The sequence below is a fragment of the Carassius carassius genome, chromosome 25 (assembly GCF_963082965.1).
Source record: "Carassius carassius chromosome 25, fCarCar2.1, whole genome shotgun sequence".
Classification (NCBI taxonomy): domain Eukaryota; kingdom Metazoa; phylum Chordata; class Actinopteri; order Cypriniformes; family Cyprinidae; genus Carassius; species Carassius carassius.
In genome coordinates, this window is record NC_081779.1 from 8,579,606 (window position 1) to 8,606,699 (window position 27,094).

The 27,094-nt window shown below is 36.1% G+C and overlaps 3 protein-coding genes across 3 annotated transcripts; 1 reads left to right on the top strand and 2 right to left on the bottom strand.

Annotated features, from left to right (window-relative positions):
* Positions 1-1,635: 1,635 nt before the first annotated feature.
* LOC132104656 (interleukin-11-like) lies at positions 1,636-5,471 on the bottom strand. The gene is made up of 5 exons (XM_059510219.1): positions 5,378-5,471; positions 3,045-3,211; positions 2,853-2,933; positions 2,410-2,568; positions 1,636-2,059 (listed from the first exon to the last, which is right to left on the bottom strand). Exons 1-5 carry the CDS (start codon positions 5,382-5,384, stop codon positions 1,901-1,903), a joined length of 573 nt encoding a protein of 190 aa, XP_059366202.1. The 5' UTR covers positions 5,385-5,471; the 3' UTR covers positions 1,636-1,900.
* A 4,325-nt stretch (positions 5,472-9,796) lies between these two features.
* si:ch211-171h4.5 (sialoadhesin) lies at positions 9,797-18,081 on the bottom strand. The gene is made up of 10 exons (XM_059510386.1): positions 18,030-18,081; positions 17,703-17,749; positions 17,208-17,564; positions 14,533-14,693; positions 14,307-14,454; positions 13,193-13,462; positions 11,255-11,348; positions 11,039-11,057; positions 10,590-10,667; positions 9,797-9,856 (listed from the first exon to the last, which is right to left on the bottom strand). The coding sequence occupies exons 2-10, from the start codon at positions 17,746-17,748 to the stop codon at positions 9,797-9,799; spliced, it is 1,233 nt and encodes a 410-aa protein (XP_059366369.1). The 5' UTR covers position 17,749; positions 18,030-18,081.
* A 3,267-nt stretch (positions 18,082-21,348) lies between these two features.
* On the top strand, positions 21,349-26,468 carry LOC132104085 (C3a anaphylatoxin chemotactic receptor-like). Its single transcript, XM_059509301.1, has 3 exons — positions 21,349-21,530; positions 22,198-22,720; positions 25,506-26,468. Exons 2-3 carry the CDS (start codon positions 22,199-22,201, stop codon positions 25,998-26,000), a joined length of 1,017 nt encoding a protein of 338 aa, XP_059365284.1. The 5' UTR covers positions 21,349-21,530; position 22,198; the 3' UTR covers positions 26,001-26,468.
* Positions 26,469-27,094: the final 626 nt, after the last annotated feature.

Genomic DNA, 27,094 nt, shown 5'->3' on the forward strand with positions numbered 1-27,094 from the left:
CAAAATGATTCACAAACCTACAAATAAGACACACAAGTTTATTTAAGGAACAAATATTAAAATCGTAATATAACTGATTATATACAGAACATCAGAACAACATGGGGGAAGTCGTGGCCTAATGGTTAGAGATTCGGACTCCCAATCGAAGGGTTGTGAGTTCGAGTTCTGGGTCGGCAGGAATTGTGGGTGGGGGGAGTGCATGTACAGTGCTCTCTCCACCCTCAATACCACGACTTAGGTGCCCTTGAGCAAGCCACCGAACCCCCAACTGCTCCCCGGGCGCCGCAGCATAAATGGCTGCCCACTGCTCCAGGTGTGTGCGTGTGTGCGTGTGTGCGTGCGTGTGTGTGTGCGCACTTCGGATGGGTTAAATGCAGAGCACGAATTCTGAGTATGGGTCACCATACTTGGCTGAATGTCACGTCACTTTCATCAGAAATGATGTGATGAGGGTTGGATTATTGTTTTATTAAAGGTTCAGTTGTTGCTGACGCAGTTCAACAAGTAAAAAAAAAGGTGTGAGCGTTTTATGTAAAATAATTTTATTTAAAAAAAATGACAAAAACAATTAAATAGTTAAACAATATAAATAAAAAAATATATAAATATGTATATAAAAAAGTATGAAACATAAACAACATCCAGGACACAACTGAAGCACATCCGTCTCAATGGGCTTGCAAAGCTAAATCCAAGGGAATTTAGGTGTTTTTTTCCCTTCACCTGAATGATTTTAACAAATAATTATCTGATATTAACACAACTGTAAGCGCTGTATACATTTGTAAATCCGTTTTCCTGACTGTAATCTGATGAATCCATCATGAACAATGTCAAAGTTTTTTCAAGTCATGTAAGGCCTCTTTTTCTTTTTTTCAGTGCATTTCTGAAATATGATGGCATCTTTAATTTAGAATAAGCACATAATCACAGGGAATAAATACAATCTGAGTGCATTTCAAAATACTGCATTTAGCCATGCTCACAAAAACCCATGGTGCATTTTATCTTCCATCTATTTTAATTTTGCCTAATAGGCCTGGATCAACATCATTCACTGGAATGATAGAGCCACTGGAAGACAAGCCTGCAAACTTTAGCTGAAAAAGCTAATGCTAATGCTGCTGCATTGGCGCTACGCAGGGAAGGAGACCACAGGCCATTGTATGACTGGCGGAGGTGCCTCATGTGATCCAAGTTAGCTGTAAGCTTTTTCCAATGGTAAGTACTACAGACCCTCACATCTCCCAATATTAAGACAATCTATGGTATTTCATCACATACATACAGAACAGAGGTTTGTGAGGAACCTGAAAAGGTGTACGTTTCTCTTCAGAATTATTCTGAAACTGATATTTCAAGGTAAAAAAAAAGTATACAGTTGTTTAACCACCATGCTGTTTAAGTGGCAACCGTATCTAAAGTCTAACCTTAAAATTTGAATGGAAGATAGTTGTACAACAAGAATGTTGATTCAATTGAATGTTGATGCATTAATAACCACAGTAAAATGCTTCTAAGCGACACCTAATGGTCATTATTAGCGACTGCCTGCAGCTGATTTTTGCATACAAATTCCCTTATTGAAATGGCACTCTTAATATTTTATATATTATTATTATATATCTTAGATCCTAAGTGCTACTTCTCTCATTTACTATGTATAAAATCACTGTAAACAAAGAACTGTAAACAAAGAACTGCTCAATAAATATTAAATACATTAAGAATAAAATTAAAATAACAGCATACATAGGAAATGTTAATCGGAGAACACTGTCAAAATGGAGAATGACTTACAAAGGCTGGAACATTCATTCCACCCTGTCAAACATTAAGGCAAGTCAGGCATCATGGAGATGAGATGAGGGCTACTGGTGTCATATGATGTTGTTGATCACTGTTGTCTGTGTTTCAGGACTCTCAGTGCTCTAATGTACCAGTTGCAAAAGAAATACAGTTTGTCAAGGATCTCCACATTGGCCTGGTACAAGTTCCAAGCTGTGTTCAAAGGCGACAGGGAAGGGTAAACCAGTTCAGATGGTGCCGTCCCAATCTGTAAGAAGGTTTAGAAGATTTCTGTTTAACAAATTCTTACCTCTTTTCCCTTTAATTAAAAAAAATTATTAAAGAGATAAAATATGCAAATATATACCTAATTTAATACATTATATATTGGTACAATTGGTATATATATATATATATATATATATATATATATATATATATATATATATATTTTTTTTTTTTGCATTTATCCAAAATATATTTAAAAAAAGAAATGTACTTTCATGCTATTTGAAGTACATTATATGTTTTGGCATTTGAATGTTTAAATAACTTAGCTTTTAAGATTTTTAAATACTGTTTGATTTCCTCTTGTAGGTGTGTTGAATGGTTCTTAACCTGTTTGAGTACCAATTTGGTGATGATTTGGATGCGATCATCAAGTTTCTTTGTCTGAAGATAATTAATCCCCATTTCTTCTTGTTTTTGATGGATCCAGTCAAGATGGAACTTGAAGGATTTGATACCAGAGTACAGCTGTCCTAATGTACTGCTCACCTGTGGGTCAAACGGAGCCAGATGTTACACACAAATCACATCTGTGATAGATCTATCTATCTATCTATCTATCTATCTATCTATCTATCTATCTATCTATCTATCTATCTATCTATCTATCTATCTATCTATCTATCTATCTATCTATCTTTCTATCTATCTATCTATCTATCTATCTATCTATCTATCTATCTATCTTTAAAAACAAGGATGTGTGATCTAACTGTCTGTCTGTCTATCACAGACATGGAGAAAAAAAACAGGCATATATATGGATGTTGTACCTCGAGTGATTTCAGGTCTTCTGTTCTGTAGTTCAGCAAGGGCAGGGATGTGAGTGATTGTTCAAAGTCTGTCATCTCATTCTGTATAGAACAAACAATAAGCTTATTGAGCAAAAATTTAAATATGTGTTATTCTGACATTTAATCCTAAAATGTATTAGAAAAGCATTTACGTAAAGAACTGGTATTTACCCTATCCCTTTCTTGAGATACTAATTTCAGCAGCATGCACATGTCTTGATACAGCATCTGCAGACCCTTTTTTTCTTGTGGTATATTAGTGGAACGGGCTGTGACGAAGGTGAAGAGCTCAACACAAGTCATCAAGAGGATGAGAGGAAAGGTGGAGTCAGGTGACACTGTCAGCATAAAAAAATAAAATAAAAATAACAGGATTTGTTATTAATGTCATTTGAACAGCTGCTCTGAGTCACAAGTGATTCTGTGTAAGTCCCGGACAGCTGTTTACTCCATAAAAACAGAGAGCTCTTCCTTGGTTTGTAATGGTTACACCGGATTGGATGACTTGGAGAAGAGAAAAAATTCATCCCAACAGTTTCCAATGTATGACATGCATTTCTAACAGTTGCTGGGATTGTGATCAATTTCACATTGACTGGACAAAATTAAGAGAGGACCTGTTTGGAGGTACGGCTGTGAGTCAGCATTTTTTTCCGGATATAAAGTTTATTGTGCATGATGACATGCCTTAAGCTTTTTAACCCTTGTTAAGCCTGAGCTCAGGAGACAAGATCCTAAATATCACCAAACCTGTAAAACTGGTGGAAAATGAATCGCAACATTCAGGAATTTTCTGAGTTCTTTCAAGAAATCTGTTTCCTTGAACTCACATTTTACTGAATGAGACATGCATCATCTTCTTATGACTAAGACCTCAATTATTTTTCAATTAAATATCCTAAAATGTTCAGTGTCAACCTGTTTTCCCAGAATTACTCTCTGATTAAAATCCATAGCAAGAATATATATAATATATATATATAATATATATATCAATTCTATGAGGAGCATTTAATACATTTCTTGAAAATTTATATAATAGGCCTAATGTAGTTCTTTTACCCACTAATAATTGGCCCGTTTGATGTATGTGCCAGTCTTTAGTCACAGCAAACTCAAATGAGCCGTGACTGAAGTCTGTGTTAAGGTTGTAGGCCTTCAAATACATGCAGCAGATATGTGATAACTGTGTGATTTAACAGTTTGATAAGCATTAAAAGGAAATGAATGGCTATTTACGCAATTAGCATCCTTTAAAATCTTTTTACGTGGAGAAATTGTTCATGTCAACGATAACCATTGCGTGCAACCCCTACAGATTTGATGGCATGCTGGTGATCCCCATCAAAAACCGTGGAAGGCATGCAAAGATCACATTGACTCAGTTAGCCTCGCGACCAGCTGTTGATTCACTTGCAGACATCCTCTGTCTAAACTTTTTAGACTGACAGCACCTTTTTGCTCTCTCAACACAATAAAAAAAGCTTTAGCTTTATTCTGTTGAAGTGTTCAGTAAATGAGCTCATTGATGATGAATTAAGTCAATATGTGTGCATATTTTAAAAGTGGAAGTTATCAAGCAGAAGCAGTGTAAGAATGTTTAAAGACTGATGTTACAACTGATCCTGCAGCAGCTTTACAAAACCCTGAAATCTTGACCTTAAATCAGTATTATTTTAATATTATCCATTGAATATTTTTGTATATATTTGAATATCTGAAATACCTTTTTTTCAGGTTTTCACTTTAATTTTAATTTTGATTTCCATTTCAGTTTTAGTAATTTTAAGTTAAATTTAAGTTATTATATATATATATATATATATATATATATATAAAATATATTTATTTATTTATTTTAGTTTGAGGCAACATTTCTTATTTTCCTTTTAGTCAACAATAATAAAACTGTCTTGAATTATATCATATTGCATCATATTTAATAAAATTAAATAAATTAGCCGATTTAAATGAGTCTTAGTAGGTTAAATATCTTTAAAGACTTGATTAGGAGAAAATACCCTTGACCCTTGACCTTAATGCGACCTGTTATCAAGAATGCAGCACATGATTTGGAGAACCAAAGTAACTAATAATTTAAGCATTGAAAAACCCATATCAGTTGAGAACTAATCTGAATATTAAGTGTTATTGTGGTTACAACCCTGACTATCATAATGATAATGAATTAAAATAACTTCTTAAAAGCGTTTAACACAATATGCTTTACATTTTTAAATATTTCATTTGTCATATAAATGACACAGCACCCCATCACTTACATCAACTGAATTAGACTGAGGTTGACAAGCCAAGCTGCTTAACTAGATTGAGTGGTTATTTTGGTACCTACTCTGAAAAGACATTTCATTCAGAATTTATTGGTAGCTAAAACACCCACACACCATAGACCCACCCTCTACAATTACCATGTTTGCCCTCACTTAAACACATTCCCATCCATGTGCTGTAAAGTTAATGTAAAGAAAGATAAAAGTACTTACATTTCATCGTAATCCCAAAACACAAGTAGTAAACACAGTGTACAAACTTTGTGCTATCACTCTACTAACATTTGGACTAGTGAAAGGGTTCTCCTTTATAGTATGGGCCATGACACACAACCGTGAGTCACTCACATTCAGGAAAAAAAAAATAGTAGACCTACACACCCCCTCACTAAACATATCTTTTTTTCTGAAGAACTCAAGAGTTTTTGTTAATTCTGCCAACTCGATTCCTCGAGACCCTTATGTTCCTAATTTTGGATTTCTATTTTAGTGTATTTTTGTGCCACATAAACAACCTTATGTTAAGCATCTCTGGTAATGTATGTAAAAGACTCTAAATCCAGAAAATGACGTTTTTCTTTTTATCTCATAATCTGATACTTACTTGTTTCCATGATTAGACAGGTTATCTTTCATATGCATGAGATATATACACAGACAAGACTACAGTCATATCACATTACAGTTTGCCATAGGGAAATGCCACAGAGATGAGCTGCTTTTTTCAAATTTTTGTTTAGACAAATTAGGTGCAATTCACGACAGAACACAGACATAATATACTCACAAACTAATCTAGGAGATCTGAAGCCCCCCTACCTATGTCTACCCTCTGTGCATTTTCCCCACGTTTATTCATTTGGCCTCCTCTGACACATCACGCTGTTATTTCCACTCACACATCCAGTATACACAAGAGGCCTCATGCCTGAATCTATATTTGCATTCATTCCTCATCCTTCTTTCATTTTCTCCACCACCCACTCATTCTTATGTCTTCCTTTTTTGTTTGGACCATGACTGCAAGGAAAAGAGAGACTTGTATGATAAGAGAAATGACAAGGACATATCCTGTACCTCTTCAGGAAGTGGTTAGAGTAGCCTAGAATCTTGTGGTCTGGTATAGTCTACTTAGTATGCAGTGATAGATTACGCGTAGGGCTTTTCACACTTGAAATAGCTATTCCTGCTGGGTCATTCTTAGTCTTGTGTAGCCATACCTTCAGACTGATGGCTGAGGGTTTGGAATCCATTTCAGCTTTCATTGGCCAAGGCCCATCCATGAGGCCATTTGACCGACATGTCAACCAATCACAGTTTGTTTCAATCAGCGTCATGTTTCGGGGCTTGGAAATGTCGCCACAATAACAGACCGGTGTGTAAAACTCTCAGACGTATATTAAAGATTCTATGCTGCGAACTTTAAATATTTCACATACTTTTGAAAACCCAGCGTTTAGTTGATCCTGATAAATGCTCATCGTCACAGTTGATTCTTCTTTCATGAGGGTGAGTGATGAATTCAAACTTTTGGAAGGCCAAACAAAGTAGTTTCACTTTCACAACAAAACACACAGCATCTCTACAACATGGCGGCAGCGGCAACAGCAATACTACAGTGAGAATAAAAGTTACACTTTTTATTAAAGTTACACATATAGTTACGCATGAAAATTTGGGCGGAGTTATGCAATACATGCCACACAGTGATGTAGAAGTGTGGGGGCGTGTTTAAACGAGGAGTTTTTAGGAGGGCGTGGAGAAGCCTCAGCTTTTAGAATTTCCCTTTGGACTTAAGTCTTTGCAACTTTGCAAGAGCTTGTAACATTCCAAAGAGAAAGGAAAAATTGAAATTGCATCATATGACCCCTTTAATATGAGGGTTTAGAACGATGATAACTCGTGGTTTAGTGTGAAAGCCCTATTTGTATAAATATCCATTATTAGTATTTTCACAGCCCTTTTTTTTTTTTTTTAAATCTATCTATTTAGTAATGTTGTGTGATGTCATTGTAAAAGTGATACACAGCTGTGATTCATTTCCAGTGAATGGGACATGTCCAATAATGGATAATTGTGATAAGATAGTAATGGATTTGGTTTATCTCATGATGATGATATCATCTTCTCCGATGCAACAGGTGGATGGAGAACACACCTTAGTACCCTTCCCAAAAAGAAAGTGGGAAAAATGTTACCACAGGAAATTTGAATCTTTTGCTGGAGTCATGCACCTCATTGAACGTTTAGAAGTGCATGCTTTGTCCAGGCGAACCATTCTAATGCAGTATCGGAAGTTGCATCATATTCTTTCACACAGCAGCCTTTTCATAGCACTGGGGCGGGGAGGTGGATTGTTAATGCTCTGTAGGCAGAAGTTCATTGTTTCATATTGAGATGCGTTTACACCAGAAGACAAGCTATTTTTAGCCCAAGTGGGTGGATTCTTTGAGGTGTTAAAATTCCTAAAAGTATTGCATGATCAAGCAGAAACAACATCCTTTCCTTTGTTAATGAAGCCCTTAACTGTCACTCACGTTTTTGAAGATAGACTTGAATGTGCATGATACAAACCAAAATTTTTATAATTCATGACTGAAAACATTTTGTAACATGATATTGATGTACCATTACATGGTAATGCAATGTCTGATTTTAAAATGGGTTTTAAAGAATGAATTTTGAGATTTTAAATTGATGATGATGAACTGATGATTTCTAAAATGTGATAGAGAAATAGGCAACGAAGTCGTCTTTATTTTTTTAAACAAAGGTCAAAACTCCTGTTATAATGTAGATTTTTGAGGGTGCACTCTTGTCATAAATTAATCTATTACTTTTCATACATAATTTTTAACAAAAAAATTGGTAAAATACACATTTGGGGGTCTTAGACCTTTCCAATGATATATAGTTTGTTAAGATTAGATTAGATTAGATTGTAATATAGTGAAGTAAACGTAGGCGTCCCGTATTCAGGACAGGGTGACAGTTAAAGGGTTAATGAACCTGATGCCATCTGATTAACTCCCCACTCTTTTTGCCTTTTTCATATATATATATGTGTGTGTGTGTGTCTGGATTGAAGCAGATTTTAATGCGTTGATTTACATCACCGGAATGTTGTTTCACTTGAAGATAAAATGATATTTTAATTAAAAATCATATAATGTATTATATTTTCAGTGTATTCAATTACAATGTATTATATTTTTGTTCACTATAGGATACTGTTACAACCATAAATGTTTTTTGTTTTTTGTCTTTGTCTCTGTTTTGTTCTATTCTTTTGAACAAGGAAATATTATACGCAGGTAAAAGCATATCATTCCCACCAGGATGTGTTTCTTAGGCACTGAGCCAGGAGGAAGGGTTTAAATTACAGTCCAAAAAGTCCTAAATCTGTAAATAAAGGGGAATCCCAAAACAAATTGCAAGGCGGTGGATTTCATAACTCGTTACTGACCCTAATCTGTTTTGTGGCCTACAATTGTTATGTTTAGCAAAACTACATTATTTCCAGTTGAGCAAAGTGAAATTGCGAAAACAGTGAATGACTGAAATGTCCAGCTACTTATTCTAATATTTTGAATGATGTAGCCCAACATGCCCGGACAGGTAAGTTTTAGTCATCACAGTCTACTATGACTGCATGTCTCACTATGGCTTTACAGAGACGGAATTGCTCTCTCACACACATTTTTCAAACATGATCCAAGCATCTGTCATCATCAGTGAGTCTGAACCAGGCTCTGGTCACCTGTGACAACATCACAGGACTTTTCTCGTAGCGTAAGCACCATTGTTATTGTTCCATGACCCTTAACCCATTCACTGTTTTGTCTCTACTAAAAGTGTTAACACCTCCATTCCTTTATTCTTTTCTAAGAATAAATGTTTGTGGTCTAAAAAGCTGTGATTCAGAGGTGTCAGCAGTGTCAAAAGTTTGCTATATTAATCATCTATTTCAAATTATGAGTCCTACTTCTTGTAGATGGAAATATACAAAGATGACTTCTTAAGTGCAATTCCCCCATCACTGTCTGTATAACAAGGACTTTCCTGTGATGCACAAACACTCTGACATCATCACACAGGGGAAGGGAGTGTGACTTACGTTTTCATCACACTTCTGATCCGCTTGGCAATGACTGAACAGAATGTGAATAAGAGAGTGATTAAAGGAGTGACTAAAAGTGAGAGGAAAAATGTATCTTTATCTAATATATTTATGAGTAGATGTCACATATCTTTAACCCATGTAAAATAGACAAACATACATGATAAACAAATACGAGGTGGTAAAATATTGTGGTGGTAAAAGAAGAAGATAGATGCTTCTGTACTAAACCAGGGAATTTTGTAACAATTTCAACGTCTACACACACACACACACACACACACACACACACACACACACACACACACACACATATATATATTTCACAATACATGAAACAGCACTCAGAATATTTCACAATATTGTATATATATATATATATATATATATATATATATATATATATATATATATATATATATATAATGGCTATGGAAAATGGCTTGAGACATGTAGGCCTCAGGAGAGATTGGAACCTGCATCTTCAACCTGAGCACCACATTATTTAGTATTTAGCTAGGTTTACCAAAGTTTCTGTTTTCATAGTCGTCTTCACTTCTGCTGGCCCTTGTCTGCAGCAAAGAGGATACATTATATACACACATCACTCATTATAAAACACTCTTATACATTTGAATAATATGCATTACAAATGCAAATATGCACACACACACACACACACAAAATAAACTCAATGTATTTTCATAAGAAAAATGTATTTTTGATAAGAAAATATTTTTTTTTACATATTTGAGGACAAAAGTTAAAATAACATCAGGATATGACAAATGATGAAATTTTGGCATTGTGTAATCACAATTCGTATGAAATCAGGACAGATTTCCCCCCTCTATCTTGCAAGCACACACTCCAATGCAAATGTTTTCTTGCACATACAGCACGTCAGCAAAGAATAGTGATCGGCCTATCAGAGTTTAATATGCTTGCAAAACTCATTTTTTCTGAGAAATAATTATTATCTACTTCCTGTCTCAGGAAATTGATTACCAGTCAGCCAGTTGATTTAACGGTTGTTTGAATTATGTCATGAAAAAAGCCCCATAGTGTCTAAATACAACTTACATGGAATACAACTGCTGTTTTTCAGAGAAATAAGAAATTCAACTGTGTTCAATGCATCTTTCAAAGTACACTTGCATGCCAAGATGCACAAGAAAGGTCAAATAGAAGTGTTGTTTTTTTTAAAAAACAACCTTTAAAATACTAAACTTTTGGAAAGGTATTTCTGCATATAGACTAAATATGTAATATGAACAGAGCAAAAATGTATATAAGAACACTGACCTGTATTACATTGTACACTGTGTCACTGGTCCCGTGGAGGGTGGAGTAAGTCATGGGTCCTCGCAAACTTTCAGACGCCTAACAGTACAAAAGACAAATACATCTGAAAATGATAAATGCTGTATTTGCTCCATATCATCTTTTATATAATAAACCTTGCAAACCCTAGTTTGTGTCTACGAATTTACCTGAAAGCAAATTTTGTACTAGATATTCTGTTTTAGTCAGGACCTCTTGAGTCAAAGACAATAGACAAACCTTTAACTTCAACTTTATTGGCATGCTTGCAAAGTTAGATTTGGCGGTACGGCTCTGTTCTAAATTCCCTTTCCTTTTAATGAGCTCCATGAAAGCTAAGACAAGCGAAAGCAGAGCGTGACTATGAGGCCTGTCTGAACTAACACAGAATGCTTGATTTATCTGTTATCTGCTTAACTGTTTATACTTACTTCAAGTCTGTTTAACAGGCTGAGAAAAAGAAGAAAAAAATTATAATTATAATAGGCATATATATTAAGTAGCAATTAAAACGTTATGTTTGAATGAAATAAACGTCTGTACATTGCAGCTGATCTTCTTACACTGAATTATGTATAAAAACAGGCTGAACTTCACATTATGAATGGCAAACATCTTGTTGTTTGTAATCACTTCACAAAACCCACCTTTTGTATTTAACCAAATCCACTGCAGTAATAAGAATTAAGAAAAGAGTCAGAAGTCCACATATAGTGTACAATGCAATGGAGCACTGGCAACCTAAATCAGACAGAAACACAAAGAAAAAAAGCTGTAGCTCATTTTATGTCACTATATTATGACACAGACACATATTATTAAATATACTTGCATAGCAGAATACCCAAGAAGATACATAACTCAAGTTCACATAAAACACATTGGTTTCCACAATGCAGTTACAGATGGTTTGAGAATGAACATTCTGAAGCTTAGCAAGTTTACACCAACTAATTGCCCACTGATACTCTAATGAATGTATTTTGTTGTGGTTTTTAAGTAGTTTCTGATTTAATTGCTTGTTTACACCAGGAACTGATGGTATGTCCAGTTACTGCCACATCAACACAGCCACCAATTTTTCCAAAGAGTCTGTCTGCATGAATCACTTCCTCATTAGTCAAGCATAGATTAAATCACTGTACTAAAGTGATTATGGATCAATGACACATAAAGATGTCCAAGATGATGAAAAGAAAGCATACGGTAAGCTCCTGGACATGTGAACAAGAAAACAAAAAAGTTTTGATTTAACATCAAGGGGTTAATGCAAACAAACATTTTCTTACCCCTTGAACTGAATAAACCAGAGTGTTGACACAGTAATCAATATTTTCTGTGGCAACTCACTGGAATTCTTCATTGCTCACATTATGGTTTGACATGTCGTGTCTTCTGTTTGATATTGAGTGAAGTTTTTTGTTTACAGCTATTTCTTACTAATAAAAAGCAGCTAACTGAAGCTGTTATCTCTATATAGAGAGAGAGAAGACAGAAGACATGCTACATCCTTTGCAAGGACTTAAATGAATTTGAAATGAATTGTCATGAATAATTTCACTAGAGGCTGGCTGCAAAAGGGATTCAATCCCATAGACTCCCCATGTTAAAATGCACAACTTTACAGTATAAAAAAAGTGTTTAAAGCATAGACTGTATAAAAACATGGACGTAGAATCCTGAAGAGCAATTTTGAAGCCAAAAGTAGGCAGAGCGGGCCATTGCCATTTTGGCAGCGTGTCACCCCTGGATAATCAAAAATGGGCAAAAAGGCGGGAGCTGATTGCTGAAACCACACCCACCTAGTTTGACCCCAGTGACAGCAGTGGCAATCCACCTGTCACTGAAGCTGCAATGCCCATAACTATGCAAAACTTTAAAGCTATACATAATTCAAACAGATGAGTTATTAAAAAATTCACCCCCCTCACAGGTGTCATGAAGGGCAAAATTAGACCAAAAATGTTTTTTGTACCAGGCTGTAAACATGTTTTTTTTTTCTGCTGTATTTTTGGGTATTTTAACATGCAAGTCTATGGGATTGACTCCCTTTTGCAGCCAGCCTCCAGCGGCCAGTCGATGAATTGCAGTTTTAGTCACTTAGTCACTGTGTAGGCTTCACGAGAGAGAGTGGGAGGTTGCCGCTTGGTTTAAAGCCTGGTTCATAAAAAATATTTTGGTCTATATAGCTAATTTTTCCCTTCATGACAACCGTGAGGAGGGTAAATCTTTTTTTATGACACTTCCATTTTAAATTATATTTAGCCTGGGCGTGGCCACTTGAGTGACAGGTGGATTGCCACTGCTGACACTGCTGTCGAGCTAGTTGGGCATGGCTTCAGCAACCAGCTCCCGCCCATTTTCAATTATCCGGGAGTGACGCGTGATGACGTGTTGCCAAGATGGTGATGGACACTCCGCCCACTTTGCACTTCAAAAATGCTCTTCCAAAAACTACGGGTGACGTCCATACTATGGTTTTATCACGCTATGCTACTACTCACTGGAAAAAGTTAAAAAAGAGCTAGCTTCAAAAAAGTGTAAGGTAAACTTAGTAAAGTTTATGCTAACAGAAAGATATTTACTATTTATGCCCACAGCGACAGGTCTCGATTGGTCGGTCCCATGGATGTTGTAGACCTTACAGACATACAGACCCTGAACGGTACTTCTGGCTATCAATGTTAGAGTCTGTCCTTGATTCTGTAACTCTAGCTTTCCAGATCCACTGTCTTTGTACCACTCATAGCGCTGAACTGCAGGGTTGGCATCACTATGACAGCTCAGCACCACCATACTGCCTTCAGACACTGGATCCGATGGGCTGCCAAGGGCTATGGTGTTTCTGGGAGCATCTGAAAGAGAAGTTTGACCAGTTTCCTTTAATGGTACATAAAACTTGCTTATATAATTTCAAACAATGGGGTCCAAAAGTCCAGCAGATTTTCTTTGGATCATTTTTGAATCATGCTGAATATCTGGACTGGGTTTAAAAAGAGCCTCTCAGAGTGGCAGTGTCTCTCAGAAGTCAAGATGGGCAGAGGATCACCAATTCCCCCAATGCTGCGGCGAAAAATAGTGGAGCAATATCAGAAAGGAGTTTCTCAGAGAAAAATTGCAAAGCGTTTGAAGTTATCATCATCTACAGTGCATAATCTCATCCAAAAATTCAGAGAACCTGTAACAATCTCTGTGCGTAAGGGTCAAGGCCGGAAAACCATGGATGCCCGTGATCTTCGGGCCCTTAGACGGCACTGCATCACATACAGGAATGCTATGATAATGGAAATCACAACATGGGCTCAGGAATACTTCCAGAAAACATTGTTGGTAAACACAATTCACCGTACCATTCCCCGTTGCCTGCTAAAACTGTATAGGTAAAAAAAAAAAGCCATATCTAAACATGATCCAGAAGCGCATTTCCAGCAAGACAATTCCACATCATTGCATTCTGTTTTTGTTCACAATATGTAGTGTCCCAACTTTTTTGGAATAACTGAATTAAAATGAATACAAAAAGCTGAAGCTTACTGTATGTACTTTTGGACCCCATCATTTGTCAAAATGTTAAAAAACAAAATGCATTTTTGTTTGTGAGTAATAAAGTACAATCAGTACTCAGTACTCATAATAATATTCACTCAGAAATAATAGATTTAATGCTTTATGATTGCTTTCTTTGTCTGTTTTACATACACAACACTCTAAGGGTAATGCTGGTTTCAGTTGGTCTTTTGGCGACCTGATAGTACAAAACAGAGCAGGAGATTTTCAGGTGGTCATTTAGAGGAGTCACATTGAACATCTGAGAGGAGGCCAATAGTGTCTGTCCAAATTCATCCTCCTTAAGAAAAATACAAGGATTGTATTACATTTCAGGATACAGAACTGTGTCATTAACATTACTCATTCTCCATTTCACCTGTAGGGCTGGTGTGAGCTTTTCTCCTAGCTGTGGGTTCCACTGCAAATGAGGTTGGATTGAAGGACATGAGATCACAGTGGAGCAGGTCAGTGTCAACCTGGTGCCCTCTAGAACTTCCATCACCTGAACATATGGGCTCAAGATAGGCGGGGGAACATCTTATAATTGAGAAGAGAGTAAAACAAGGGACATAAAAATACAACGGACATAAAAATACATATATATATATACACACACTGTTCCTGTAGCTCAATTGGTAGCGCATTGCCGTATCAAGCGCAAGGTTGGGGGTTTGATTCCCCAGAAACACATGATAGGTAAAAATTGATAGCCTGAATGCACTGTAAGTCGCTTTGGATAAAAGCGTCTGCTAAATGCATACATTTTATATATATATATATATATATATATATATATATATATATATATATATATATATATATATATATATATATATATATATATATATATATATATATATATATACAACCCGAATTCCGGAAAAGTTGGGACGTTTTTTAAATTTTAATAAAATGAAAACTAAAGGAATTTCAAATCACATGAGCCAATATTTTATTCACAATAGAACATAGATAACGTAGCAAATGTTTAAACTGAGAAATTTTACACTTTTATCCACTTAATTAGCTCATTTAAAATTTAATGCCTGCTACAGGTCTCAAAAAAGTTGGCACGGGGGCAACAAATGGCTAAAAAAGCAAGCAGTTTTGAAAAGATTCAGCTGGGAGAACATCTAGTGATTAATTAAGTTAATTGATATCAGGTCTGTAACATGATTAGCTATAAAAGCTTTGTCTTAGAGAAGCAGAGTCTCTCAGAAATAAAGATGGGCAGAGGCTCTCCAATCTGTGAAAGACTGCGTAAAAAAATTGTGGAAAACTTTAAAAACAATGTTCCTCAACGTCAAATTGCAAAGGTTTTGCAAATCTCATCATCTACAGTGCATAACATCATCAAAAGATTCAGAGAAACTGGAGAAATCTCTGTGCGTAAGGGACAAGGCCGGAGACCTTTATTGGATGCCCGTGGTCTTCGGGCTCTCAGACGACACTGCATCACTCATCGGCATGATTGTGTCAATGACATTACTAAATGGTCCCAGGAATACTTTCAGAAACCACTGTCGGTAAACACAATCCGCCGTGCCATCAGCAGATGCCAACTAAAGCTCTATCATGCAAAAAGGAAGCCATATGTGAACATGGTCCAGAAGCGCCGTCGTGTCCTGTGGGCCAAGGCTCATTTAAAATGGACTATTTCAAAGTGGAATAGTGTTTTATGGTCAGACGAGTCCAAATTTGACATTCTTGTTGGAAATCACGGACGCCGTGTCCTCCGGGCTAAAGAGGAGGGAGACCTTCCAGCATGTTATCAGCGTTCAGTTCAAAAGCCAGCATCTCTGATGGTATGGGGGTGCATAAGTGCATACGGTATGGGCAGCTTGCATGTTTTGGAAGGCTCTGTGAATGCTGAAAGGTATATAAAGGTTTTAGAGCAACATATGCTTCCCTCCAAACAACGTCTATTTCAGGGAAGGCCTTGTTTATTTCAGCAGGACAATGCAAAACCACATACTGCAGCTATAACAACAGCATGGCTTCGTCGTAGAAGAGTCCGGGTGCTAACCTGGCCTGCCTGCAGTCCAGATCTTTCACCTATAGAGAACATTTGGCGCATCATTAAACGAAAAATACGTCAAAGACGACCACGAACCCTTCAGCAGCTGGAAATCTATATAAGGCAAGAATGGGACCTAATTCCAACAGCAAAACTCCAGCAACTCATAGCCTCAATGCCCAGACGTCTTCAAACTGTTTTGAAAAGAAAAGGAGATGCTACACCATGGTAAACATGCCCCGTCCCAACTATTTTGAGACCTGTAGCAGAAATCAAAATTGAAATGAGCTCATTTTGTGCATAAAATTGTAAACTTTCTCAGTTTAAACATTTGCTATGTTATCTATGTTCTATTGTGAATAAAATATTGGCTCATGTGATTTGAAAGTCTTTTAGTTTTCATTTTATTAAAATTTAAAAAACGTCCCAACTTTTCCGGAATTCGGGTTGTATATATACAGTACAGACCAAATGTTTGGACACACCTTCTAATTCAAAGAGTTTTCTTTATTTTCATGACTATGAATGAACATTGTAGATTCACACTGAAGGCATCAAAACTATGAATTAACACATGTGGAATTATAGATGGAATTGTATACATAACAAAAAAGTGTGAAACAACTGAAAATATGTCATATTCTAGGTTGTTCAAAGTAGCCACCTTTTGCTTTAATTACTGCTTTGCACAGTCTTGGCATTCTCTTGATGAGCTTCAAGAGGTAGTCACCTGAAATGGTCTACCAACAGTCTTGAAGGAGATCCCCGAGAGATGCTTAGCACTTGTTGGCCCTTTTGCCTTCTGTCTGCGCTCCAGCTCACCCCTAAACCATCTCGATTGGGTTTAGGTTCGGTGACTGTGGAGACCAGGTCATCTGGCGCAGCACCCCATCACTCTCCTTCTTGGTCAAATAGCCCTTGATGCCTTCAGTGTGACTACAATTTTCATAGTCATGAAAATAAAGAAAACTCTTTGAATGAGAGGGTGGGTTTTTTGAATTTTTTTTGTATATTTTGAAAATAAGCATTCCAACCTTTTTGGACTGTGATGTTTATTCCTTGCTGAAATGTGTACATGAGAGGTTCAGGACCCTGAAGTCTAAAGAAAAATGTTTCACTGAATCCATCTTGAAAGCTGTGGAACACAGTGGTGCAATTTTTGTCCGAGATGTTGCCAATCACATTTCCTTTTAGAAGAGACATTTTTATTTTTGAACTAAGCACGTTTGGCCCCTCGATGCTTTTTTTTTTCCAAATTCCTTCAACAAGATTGTTTAGGGACTGTTTGAATGAGTCGGGGATCTCAAACTGACATGGAATTTGAACACAGAAGCCACTTATCGCGTCTATTTTCTTGGGCATCTTAATTTCCCATTTGTTGCTGGCAGCACCTGCATAAATCAAAACACACAGGGCACATTCTACATTCCTCATAACATCCGAGAAACTCATATATTCATTATTTGTTCATTGATTAATTTAGCACTAATATTTCAAACCTAACAGATTAACAAAAGCAAGTCTCTCACCTCTCAACATCCAGATTATGAAAACCAGGACTTTAAATCCACTCATACTGCTGAGAAATGATCACTAGTCATGTAAAAAAATGTTGCTTTGAATGTTATATCCTCTGTTGGCATTTTGGCATTGTGTTTGCTAATAATCAGTTGCTATATAACTGCAAAATTATATTTGTACATTTGTATTGATTTTTTTATGTACAGAAAAAAGACATGTAGACATGTAGCACACATAGATTGTAGAGTAACACAGAATATAAAAAATGAATTAAATTATTAAATTAATACTAGACTACTGAATATTTATAATCATAAATAACCATAAACTTTTACCTGATGCGGAGCTGTCAGACGTTCACTTCACAATTTAACAAATGAAATAAAAGAGGAACACTGGAAACACTGGAGTTTCATCAGTAGTTAAGTAAAAAAAGAAAAGAAAACTTCTGGATTACCAAATGCATTTCTTCTTCTTAAGGTCAAACATGATTTTTATTTAAATATACCTAATATGGTGTGCAATTTGGAGGCTTTTTAAGGCAAGACACCACAAGTGAATATTGTAAAAAAAACTATGAATTTCACCACACTTCCTTGGTTGATTGAGCAAAGCACATGTTTTTGCACAGTTTTGCATTACATGTTTCCTCAAACGTTATGTTGAAGTATGAAAATGATCTAATTAGGTATGTGTAAGTTTACATAAATTTTTATATAACATAAATCTGAACATTGGACATAGGTTCAGTATTATTTTTTCTTTTTATTGATATATTAGATTTATATTGGAGATTTTGTATATATATTTTTTGTCACGCTATAAATCAGAAAATACTGTCTACAAATGAGGCGAATGATACACAAACAAACCATCCTGTAAAGAAACATAGAATAGAATATAGATTGGAATTAAACTGGAAGTTTTGGTATGTAAGTGCTAATGATTTAGATATATCTGGCTCATTTTGATGGCTTTTAAAGATAGTAATTGATTCAAGTAGAATTAAGTATTATATAGAGCTGTATAATGTACAGTTAAGTATTCACAAGTAAACACAGCACATTTTCTACACACAATATGCATATGCTTTCCTGCTTATAATCTTGTTGCTGTACTTTTACTTTAACATATCAAATGTTTTCTTTTTTAAATGTTTTTTTTGTACCCATATTTACTTCACATTTAGGTTAAACTGTAAAGACATCGTTTTTTCAAACTAATTTTCAATCTTCACTGCAATAAAACATTTCCTTTTTTATTATTATTATTTTATTACTAGTCTTAACTTTCAGGACATCATAGATAAATTTTACATTGTTTTTTTCATTTATGTCATTATTTCTTACATTTCACATTGTGAAAAGAAATTAATTAATGACCTTAAACAATATAACTACCATATATCTATTATCATCCACATTTTTCTGGCTGTCGGACCTCAGATTTTTTTTTTCTGTAATATGTGTCTCAGCGCTAGGTGGCAGCACAGACTCTTTTTAAATTAGTTAAAAAGATGAAACCACCCATACAGTCTAAGGAAACCTCTTTCACCAAAAAACAAATGCTTGACAACAAAACGTCACAACTGTTTTTTCAGTGACCTGATACTAATGGTTCTAATGACATAAGTAGATTTTAGTGAATGTTAATTATTAAATATAAACAGAAAAAGCAGCATTCAACCAATTACACCAATTAGTATGTACTTGGGGAGTGAAGGCTGGCCCGTGTGCTACTATAGCTCAGATTGCTCAGGAAGTTAATGCTGGTTCTGGTGGAAAAGTGTCAGAATACACAGTGCATCACAGTTTGTTGTGTATGAGGCTGCATAGCCGCAGACCAGTCAGGGTGCCCATGCTGACCCCTGTCCACAGCCGAAAGCACCAACAGTGGGCACGTGAAAATCAGAATCGGACCACGCAGTAATGGAAGAAGGTGGCCTGGTCTGATGTATCACTTTTTCTTTTACATCACATGGAATACCAGAGTAACACATGGCATCAGGATGCACTATGGGAAGAAGGCAAGCTGGCGGAGGCAGTCCTACCATCCATGTGGATGTTACTTTGACACGTATCACCTAGCTAAGCATTGCTGCAGATCTTTCATGGAAATGGTATTCCCTGGTGGCTGTGGCCTTTTTCAGCAGGATAATGTGCCCTGCCACAAAGCAAATATGGTTCAGGAATGGATTGAGGAGCACAACAAGTTTAAGATGTTGACTTGGATCTCAATCTAATCGAGCATCTGTGGGATGTGCTGAACAAACAAGTCCGATCCATGGAGACCTCACCTCACAACTTATAGGACTTACAGTAAATGATCTGTTGCTAATATCTTGGTGTCAGACACCACAGCACACCTTCAGGGGTCTAGTGGAGTCCATGCCTCGACGGGTCAGCACTGTTTTGGCAGCAAAAATATGTTATGCCTGATCTGATATGAGGTTGGAAACCACTTCAGAACATTTTCATTTTAACTGACTGAAAACAAAATCCATGGGGAATTTGTAACAGGATGTAAGCGAAAACAAAATAAAATAAGACACACTGACAAAATGAACCAGACATGGAAATTATATGCAAATATTGGTGTATGCTAAATAGACCACAATACCTTGAATAGATACTGTTGAAACATTATGCACACTTATAACAATCATTATTATAGTATTACTATCAGTATTAGCATATTATTAATTCTTTACTTTCAAAATTCAGAAAATAAATTATGTTTTGAATTAAAGTCACTATGAAGCTTTATTGACAGGAATGTAATTATATACATCATATGCTTTAAAGATACAGTACTCTCAAAAATATTTCCTGAAAATTTACTCACCCTCAGGCCATCGAAGATGTAGATGAGTTTGTTTCTTCATCGGAACAGATTTGGAGAAATTTAGCTCTAAATCTGGAGTACTTTAGAATAATGGATACTTTAGATCCAATGGAATATCCTATGGATATTGTGATAAAAATGATAGTAAATTATAAGTAATCCATATAAGTTATAAGATAAGTAATCAACAATCTGTGTGTTTGTAATAAACAAGTTCATCGTCACTCCAGACTGTTGTTACTGGCTAAACTACAGCTTCTGCTTTCTCCAGAGAAAACGTTTTCTCTTCTGAATCATGAGAGGGTATTGGGTTTAGATACAGAACAACAGGGAATGGACTTTTTCACTGAAGACAATGTTATTATGGATTATAGACTGGTATTTTGGTTTATTCCACAGGTTAAAGTTAAATCACTTTAATGATACTTTTCTTTCGTACACACACATCCTTCTTTTTTTCTTTGTTCACAAGTCACTGGAGTTGTGTTGTGTTTTTTTAATCAGCTGTTTGTACTCTCATTCTGACGGCACCCATTCACTGCAGATTATCCATTGGTGAGCAAGTGATTTTAATGCCAAATCTGTTCCAGTAAAAAACTAATTCATTTATATCTTTAAAGTAAGATGGGTAAGATTTCTTTCTTTATTTTTTTGCAAATTTTCCCTTTAAATTTTTCCCTTAAATTTTTTAATTTAAAATTATTTCAGAGGCATAACAGAGTAAACACATTATGTATCTATGTTTCTGTGTTTGGTCATCTGTCTCCTCCCTCTTCCTGTTTGTCTTCTCTTCATCTGTAAAGCAGACATTTAATGATCACGTTCATGGGAGAAAAGGGTTTAGAGGGAAAAATAGCTGGAAGTGATGTCGATGAACCCATCCCTTTTTTATTTGCCTGCATGCTAAACATACTTTAACACTCATACTCAGTCTCTGCTGGACACATTCACAAATTACTTTGCAGTGGTTCTTTGAGCAAACTTTCACTGAGGTAAGAACACCCACATCAATTCAGTATACAGTTTTTAATTATTATTTTTTTAAACTATAATTTTCACTGCAATCTATGCTGTGTGATGGTTTTGTTTTTTTATATACTACTCATTTAATGAGCTTTTTCAAACATAAGCTGCTAAATTGCCCATCTCTGTCTCAAATTGTTATGCCTCATATGAGTTTTCTATTTTGAGCTTTCAATTTTAACAAGAAAGGAGAACCAAAACTCTGATGCAAAGCAAGTTTAAGACAGATATTTTGAAACAGACTCAGAGTAAGAGCTGGGTGGCTTCTTTCATGTGAGAGCCCCATATGGCTGGTTTAAGTTAAATTTAAAATAAATATCAATATTTAAACTATAATGTCAATTGTACTTAAATAATAATTTAATAACCACTCCATAAATTTACAAGGAACAAGGTGAATTAATAGGAATAACTTGTAGATGCTCATATTCTTGTACTCATATTTACAAACTTCTTATAGTTTTTGGGAATTATTTAAACATATTTTACACATTAAAAGTATAATTTCATATGTACATGTATTTTCTGAGAATTGAACTGGTGGCTTTGGCTAATCTGGTTATTTCATCTGTGTATTAATTAAAATGCTTAATTTTAACAGAAATACTATATATATAACTTTTATTTGTCTCTCAGAATGGCCTCCAATACAAGTCTTCCATCAAACTATACAGTCAACACTGCCAATGCCATTATGAATAATATTACCATTGTCCTCTACACCATTACCATTATCATCGGCGTCACTGGGAACTCTTTGGTCATCTGGGTGGCTAGCAAGCGTCTGAAGCCCAACGTCACTAATGTATGGCTGGTCAATCTCGCTGTAGCAGACCTGATCTTCTGCTTTACCCTTGTACCTTCACTCCTCAGAAAACTTTTTTTTGACCACTGGCCTTTTGGAGCCATTATCTGCAAGTTCAGTGGTTTCTTCAAGTACACCAACATGTTCTGCAGTGTTTTTCTTCTGGCTGTCATCAGTGTGGATCGAGTGCTCTGCATCTGGCGTCCATTGTTCACCAGAGAACGACGGACGTTATGTGCTGCTCGTGTGGTCAGTGTGGGAGTTTGGATCGTGGCGGTGATCTTTAGTTCACCATACTATGTTTACCGGGAGGTCTATCCTGGTGACAAAAATTTGAGCAAGTGCTCAATGGAGGTCAGAACAACTTTGGAATTCTGTCTGAATTTAAAAATGTTTTCCAATAAATATCCAAAATACAAATATTCAAAAATAATATGGCATAAATCATAATATTGGATTCAATAATAGGTTGAATAATTTATTTATATGAGTTACATTAATTGTTAGCAGACAAAACAGGAAAAATATGAATTTGATTACATTCACACACATTTCGGTTATTTTTTGGATTTACAGCCGCATTCTATAACCAGTAAATTTTTAGGACTCACAACTGTATTTTCGATAAAGCCAATGCTGTTTGAATGGAACATACTGGACATCTAGTTCTGAATGTCACAAAGAGCACTGTTGGGAGTTTTCATGTGTGGTTCCTTACAGAGACAGAGATATAAACAAAGACTATAGAATACCCAAGACATGTCACTCGTATAGTTTTGAATGGGGAAAAATGCAATGCTTAATATAGCCGCTCTATCGAAGGAAGCCCCCCCCACCCCCCCACCCAAGAGCTAACCGCTAAATCAGTGAATCAGTGCAGCTGCTGTAAAGAGTCCCTGTTGCTATTGAAACAGCGTGCACGCGGGCAGGTACCCAGTGGGTGAACCGCTAATATTTGATGTAACGGGTGGAATAATATTTATGTGTCAGATGCGGTTTGGGTCAGACGGGTGACAGGCATGGGGTCCAATAGCCAAAACTATTTAGACTATTTCGTCCATTACTTTTAGACAGCTACTTTTAAACGGTCCCATGCTTGTGTTCACACTCTGTCTGAAGACCATAGAGGCTTCTGATTAAACCGTGATTTACAGCTGGAGTGATTATACCCTGAACAAAATTATAAATGCAACACTTTTGCTTTTGTTTTTAAAGTCGGAATGAAACAGGAGTTGCGATAGTCTTTTCTTCCCTATTGTGATGTATATCCGAGCTTCTGGAATGTTGGGCGGGACTTCACCCTTCTGGGAGTTTGATTAAGAGACAGTCTGGCCAATCTGCCATTTTGTCTGATAGACAGGAATGTAGGATTAACATCAGTGGACTATGGTCAAAGCCCCTGGAAGGCAAGCCTGCAACCTTTAGCCAAAAGACGTAAGGGCTAATGCTAATGCTGTGTATATAGATATGCATTGGCAGTACGCAGGGAAGGAGATCAGAGGCCTTTGTATGATTGGCTGAGGTGCCTCACGTAATCCAAGTTAGCCGTTACACTTTTTCCAATGATAATGATAATTAATATAGACCCTCTCATCTCCCAAAGACAATCTGTGCTATGGTGTCTATCAATATGTCAATAGGGCGTTTCCTTTTAGATGTCAGATAGATTTCTATTAGATGTTATTAAGATGTTTATGATTTAGAATTTATGTAAAGCTGACATCTGAAAGATTGCACATGAGCAAACACTCTAAAAAAAATTCACCTTGCAGATGAAAAAGCAGACATCAAATAGACGTCTCTGAGATGTATGTGTGCTATCAGTGTTCCTGCTAGTTATAGCATGAAATACACATGAATGAACATCAGAAGTTATGTTGTCTCAACTGTGGAAAGATGTCAATACACTATTTTTAGGTTTGACTCTGCTAACGTTATTCTATTAACTTTCCTGTTTGGTTTGGTAGTTGGACAAAACTTGAAAAATGCCTGAATAAGCATTATGATTGGTCAGATCGCCTGTCAATCAAACTCCCAGGGAAGGGTGCTAAAAGCCTGGTCATTGGATAATCAGTATAGTCCATCCACTTTTCCATGTCTAAGGTCTTGAAGAGAAAGATATCGTTGAGAGGGGGAGGGTAGGTTAATTTTTTTGATTGAAGATTACAAGTGCAAATGAATTTTTTACAAATAGTTATGTGCAGGGATAAATCATTTACAATTAATACTTTAACACTGTGTAAAAAAACTAGAATTGTTTCAAAGATGTCTGCCGAGTTAAATGACTTCAGTAGTGCCCCACTTCACACTTCAGTGCACTTTGAATAGAACATACACATTCACTTCGAACTGGAATCATGGCGGAATATCCTATGATGTCCACTTCGCAGGGCACTTACTTTTGAATAGAACAAATGTCTGAAGCCATAAGAGAAACACAAAATGTGCAGAGCAGGGGGGCACGAGGACTGGAGTTGAGAATCGCTGCCTTAAAGGGACTTTGATATAAACTGTCATCTGTAGTAGATCCAGTTACTGTCCTCCACCGGAGCTGCTCCCGTCAGTTTTGCGGTCTACGCACGACTCAAATGCTCAGCACTTTACAGAAGTATAGAAACTACTGTCCAATAATTAAGATTTGACAGAAGAAGCTGCACCTCAGCTAAACTTCTGACATGTCAAATGTGATAAGATTTTGCCGTTTTGGACGTCATCATCTTTGATATTTATCTTCATATCTTCTTCTAACAGTCTTTTAAAATGGCACAGACTGTATAAAAGTCAAATGTAATTTTCGACTTTAAAAACAGTTTTATGGAGTTTTTGTCTACTGAAATGTATTTTTTTTCAGAATAACATCAGCTGAACAATCGGTATTGATGTTAAGCAACAGTACAATCATTTCCAGGCTCAGACCTAAGTTATTGCGGTTGTCAATCCAGAAAACTGACAGTGTGAATGTATCTTATTCATTCTTTTTTACATACAACTTTATTTAAAAACTCAATGTGAAACATCAGATGAATAAATAATGACAGTTCTCATTTTTGTGTGAACTATCCCTTTACACATGTACTTTCTTTTAGCATAAATGTGAAATTGTTTGCCATATATTAAAAATCTGATTTACTTTGTGCAGGAGAAAGAAGCATCAAAGAGTGACAATTCAGCAGAGAAAGCCTTGTACAGCATTCGCTTTTTATGTGGATTCCTGTTGCCCTTCCTGGTCATCCTGTGCTGCTACATTCTAGCTGGCTTTGGTATACGCAGAACAAGGTTTTCTGGTAAAACGAGGCCTCTCCGTATTCTTGCTGGACTTGTCTTTGCCTTTTTCATATGTTGGGGTCCCTACCACTGCCTGCTGCTTGCCAAGATGGTATACAAGAAGAGCCCCGCTGTTAAAGTGGGTGTGTCTATTACTAAGGGCTTTGCGTTTTTCAACAGCTGCGTGAACCCGGTTCTGTACTTCTGCATGGGACTGGATGTTAGGCAACGCTTCAGACAAAGCATATCAGGGATTTTACGCAGAGCACTTACGGAAGAAGGCCACACTTTGCACCCCCAGGAAGGCATTGGGGAAGAAAGCTGTAATTCATTTCCAAAGACTGCAGAGATTGTTCGAGACAGACTGTAGGGCATGACTAAAGTTTAAAAAAGTTTTAATGTAATGTAATGTAATTTTTGCTTTTTAGCAGTACCCGTCAATGAGGAAATTTTATGAGGAGGCCGTTTGAAGTGTGATTTTTTTCTTTTTTGAAAATCATACTACCAGACTATTTCTAAAATAATCGAATTAAGAACGTTTTAATAGAAAACATAAAAAGAAAACATTCAATAAGAGTAGTCTTTATAATTAATAACTTTTTATTGTGAAAACCTAAAAATAATTATGAAATCAACATGTATGTTTGTGAGTATGATTTTGACACTTTTGCAGAGCAAACTGATTCTTGCTTTTGATAAGCTTTAGATTTCGAAACAATGGTTTTCACAAGTCTGCTTCTGTGATGTCTTAGCATTAACATGTAAGCCACTGTTTAGCAGCTATCTGTACATTTCCTTGCTCCAAAGCCAATAAACTGTGAACAGGTTTCCTGAGAAAGTCTCTTGATTAAGTGTAGAGTAATTCACTTCATACTAAGCGTGCCAAAACCATAGACCTTTGTTCCTCTTTTTTGATCAAGATTTCGTACACTTTTTTTATTCTCTGGACTTACTCAAAGTCCCTTTCAATGAAAGTCTGTTCATTCCGCGGCCATATTTGCTAAGGCTCTGAGCAGATATTTTGAGAAAGCACATTTTTTTTCTATAATACTGTGTCTCAGCATTAGTTGGCACCACAGTATCTTTTTAAATGAGTTGTAGTAAATGAAACCACTTTCAAAGAAAACAAATGCTTAACAAAACGTCACAATCGTTCCCTGGTAGCACACGTACATCTCGGAGACGTCAATTTGATGTCTGCATTTACATCTGCAAGACTTATTTTTTTAGAGTGTTTGCTAATATGCAATACGTCTATAGGACGTTTCCTTTTAGATGTCAAATAGATGTCTATTTGATGTCTTTAAGATGTTTATGATTTAGAATGTATGTAAAACTGACATCTGAAAGACGTCTGACAGAGGTTTGTAGACAGCAGATGCTTTCCAGATCAAGAGATCTTTAACAGACATCTTGCAGACGTACAGTATGTGTGCTATCTGACACTACTGCTTTTAATGCCAT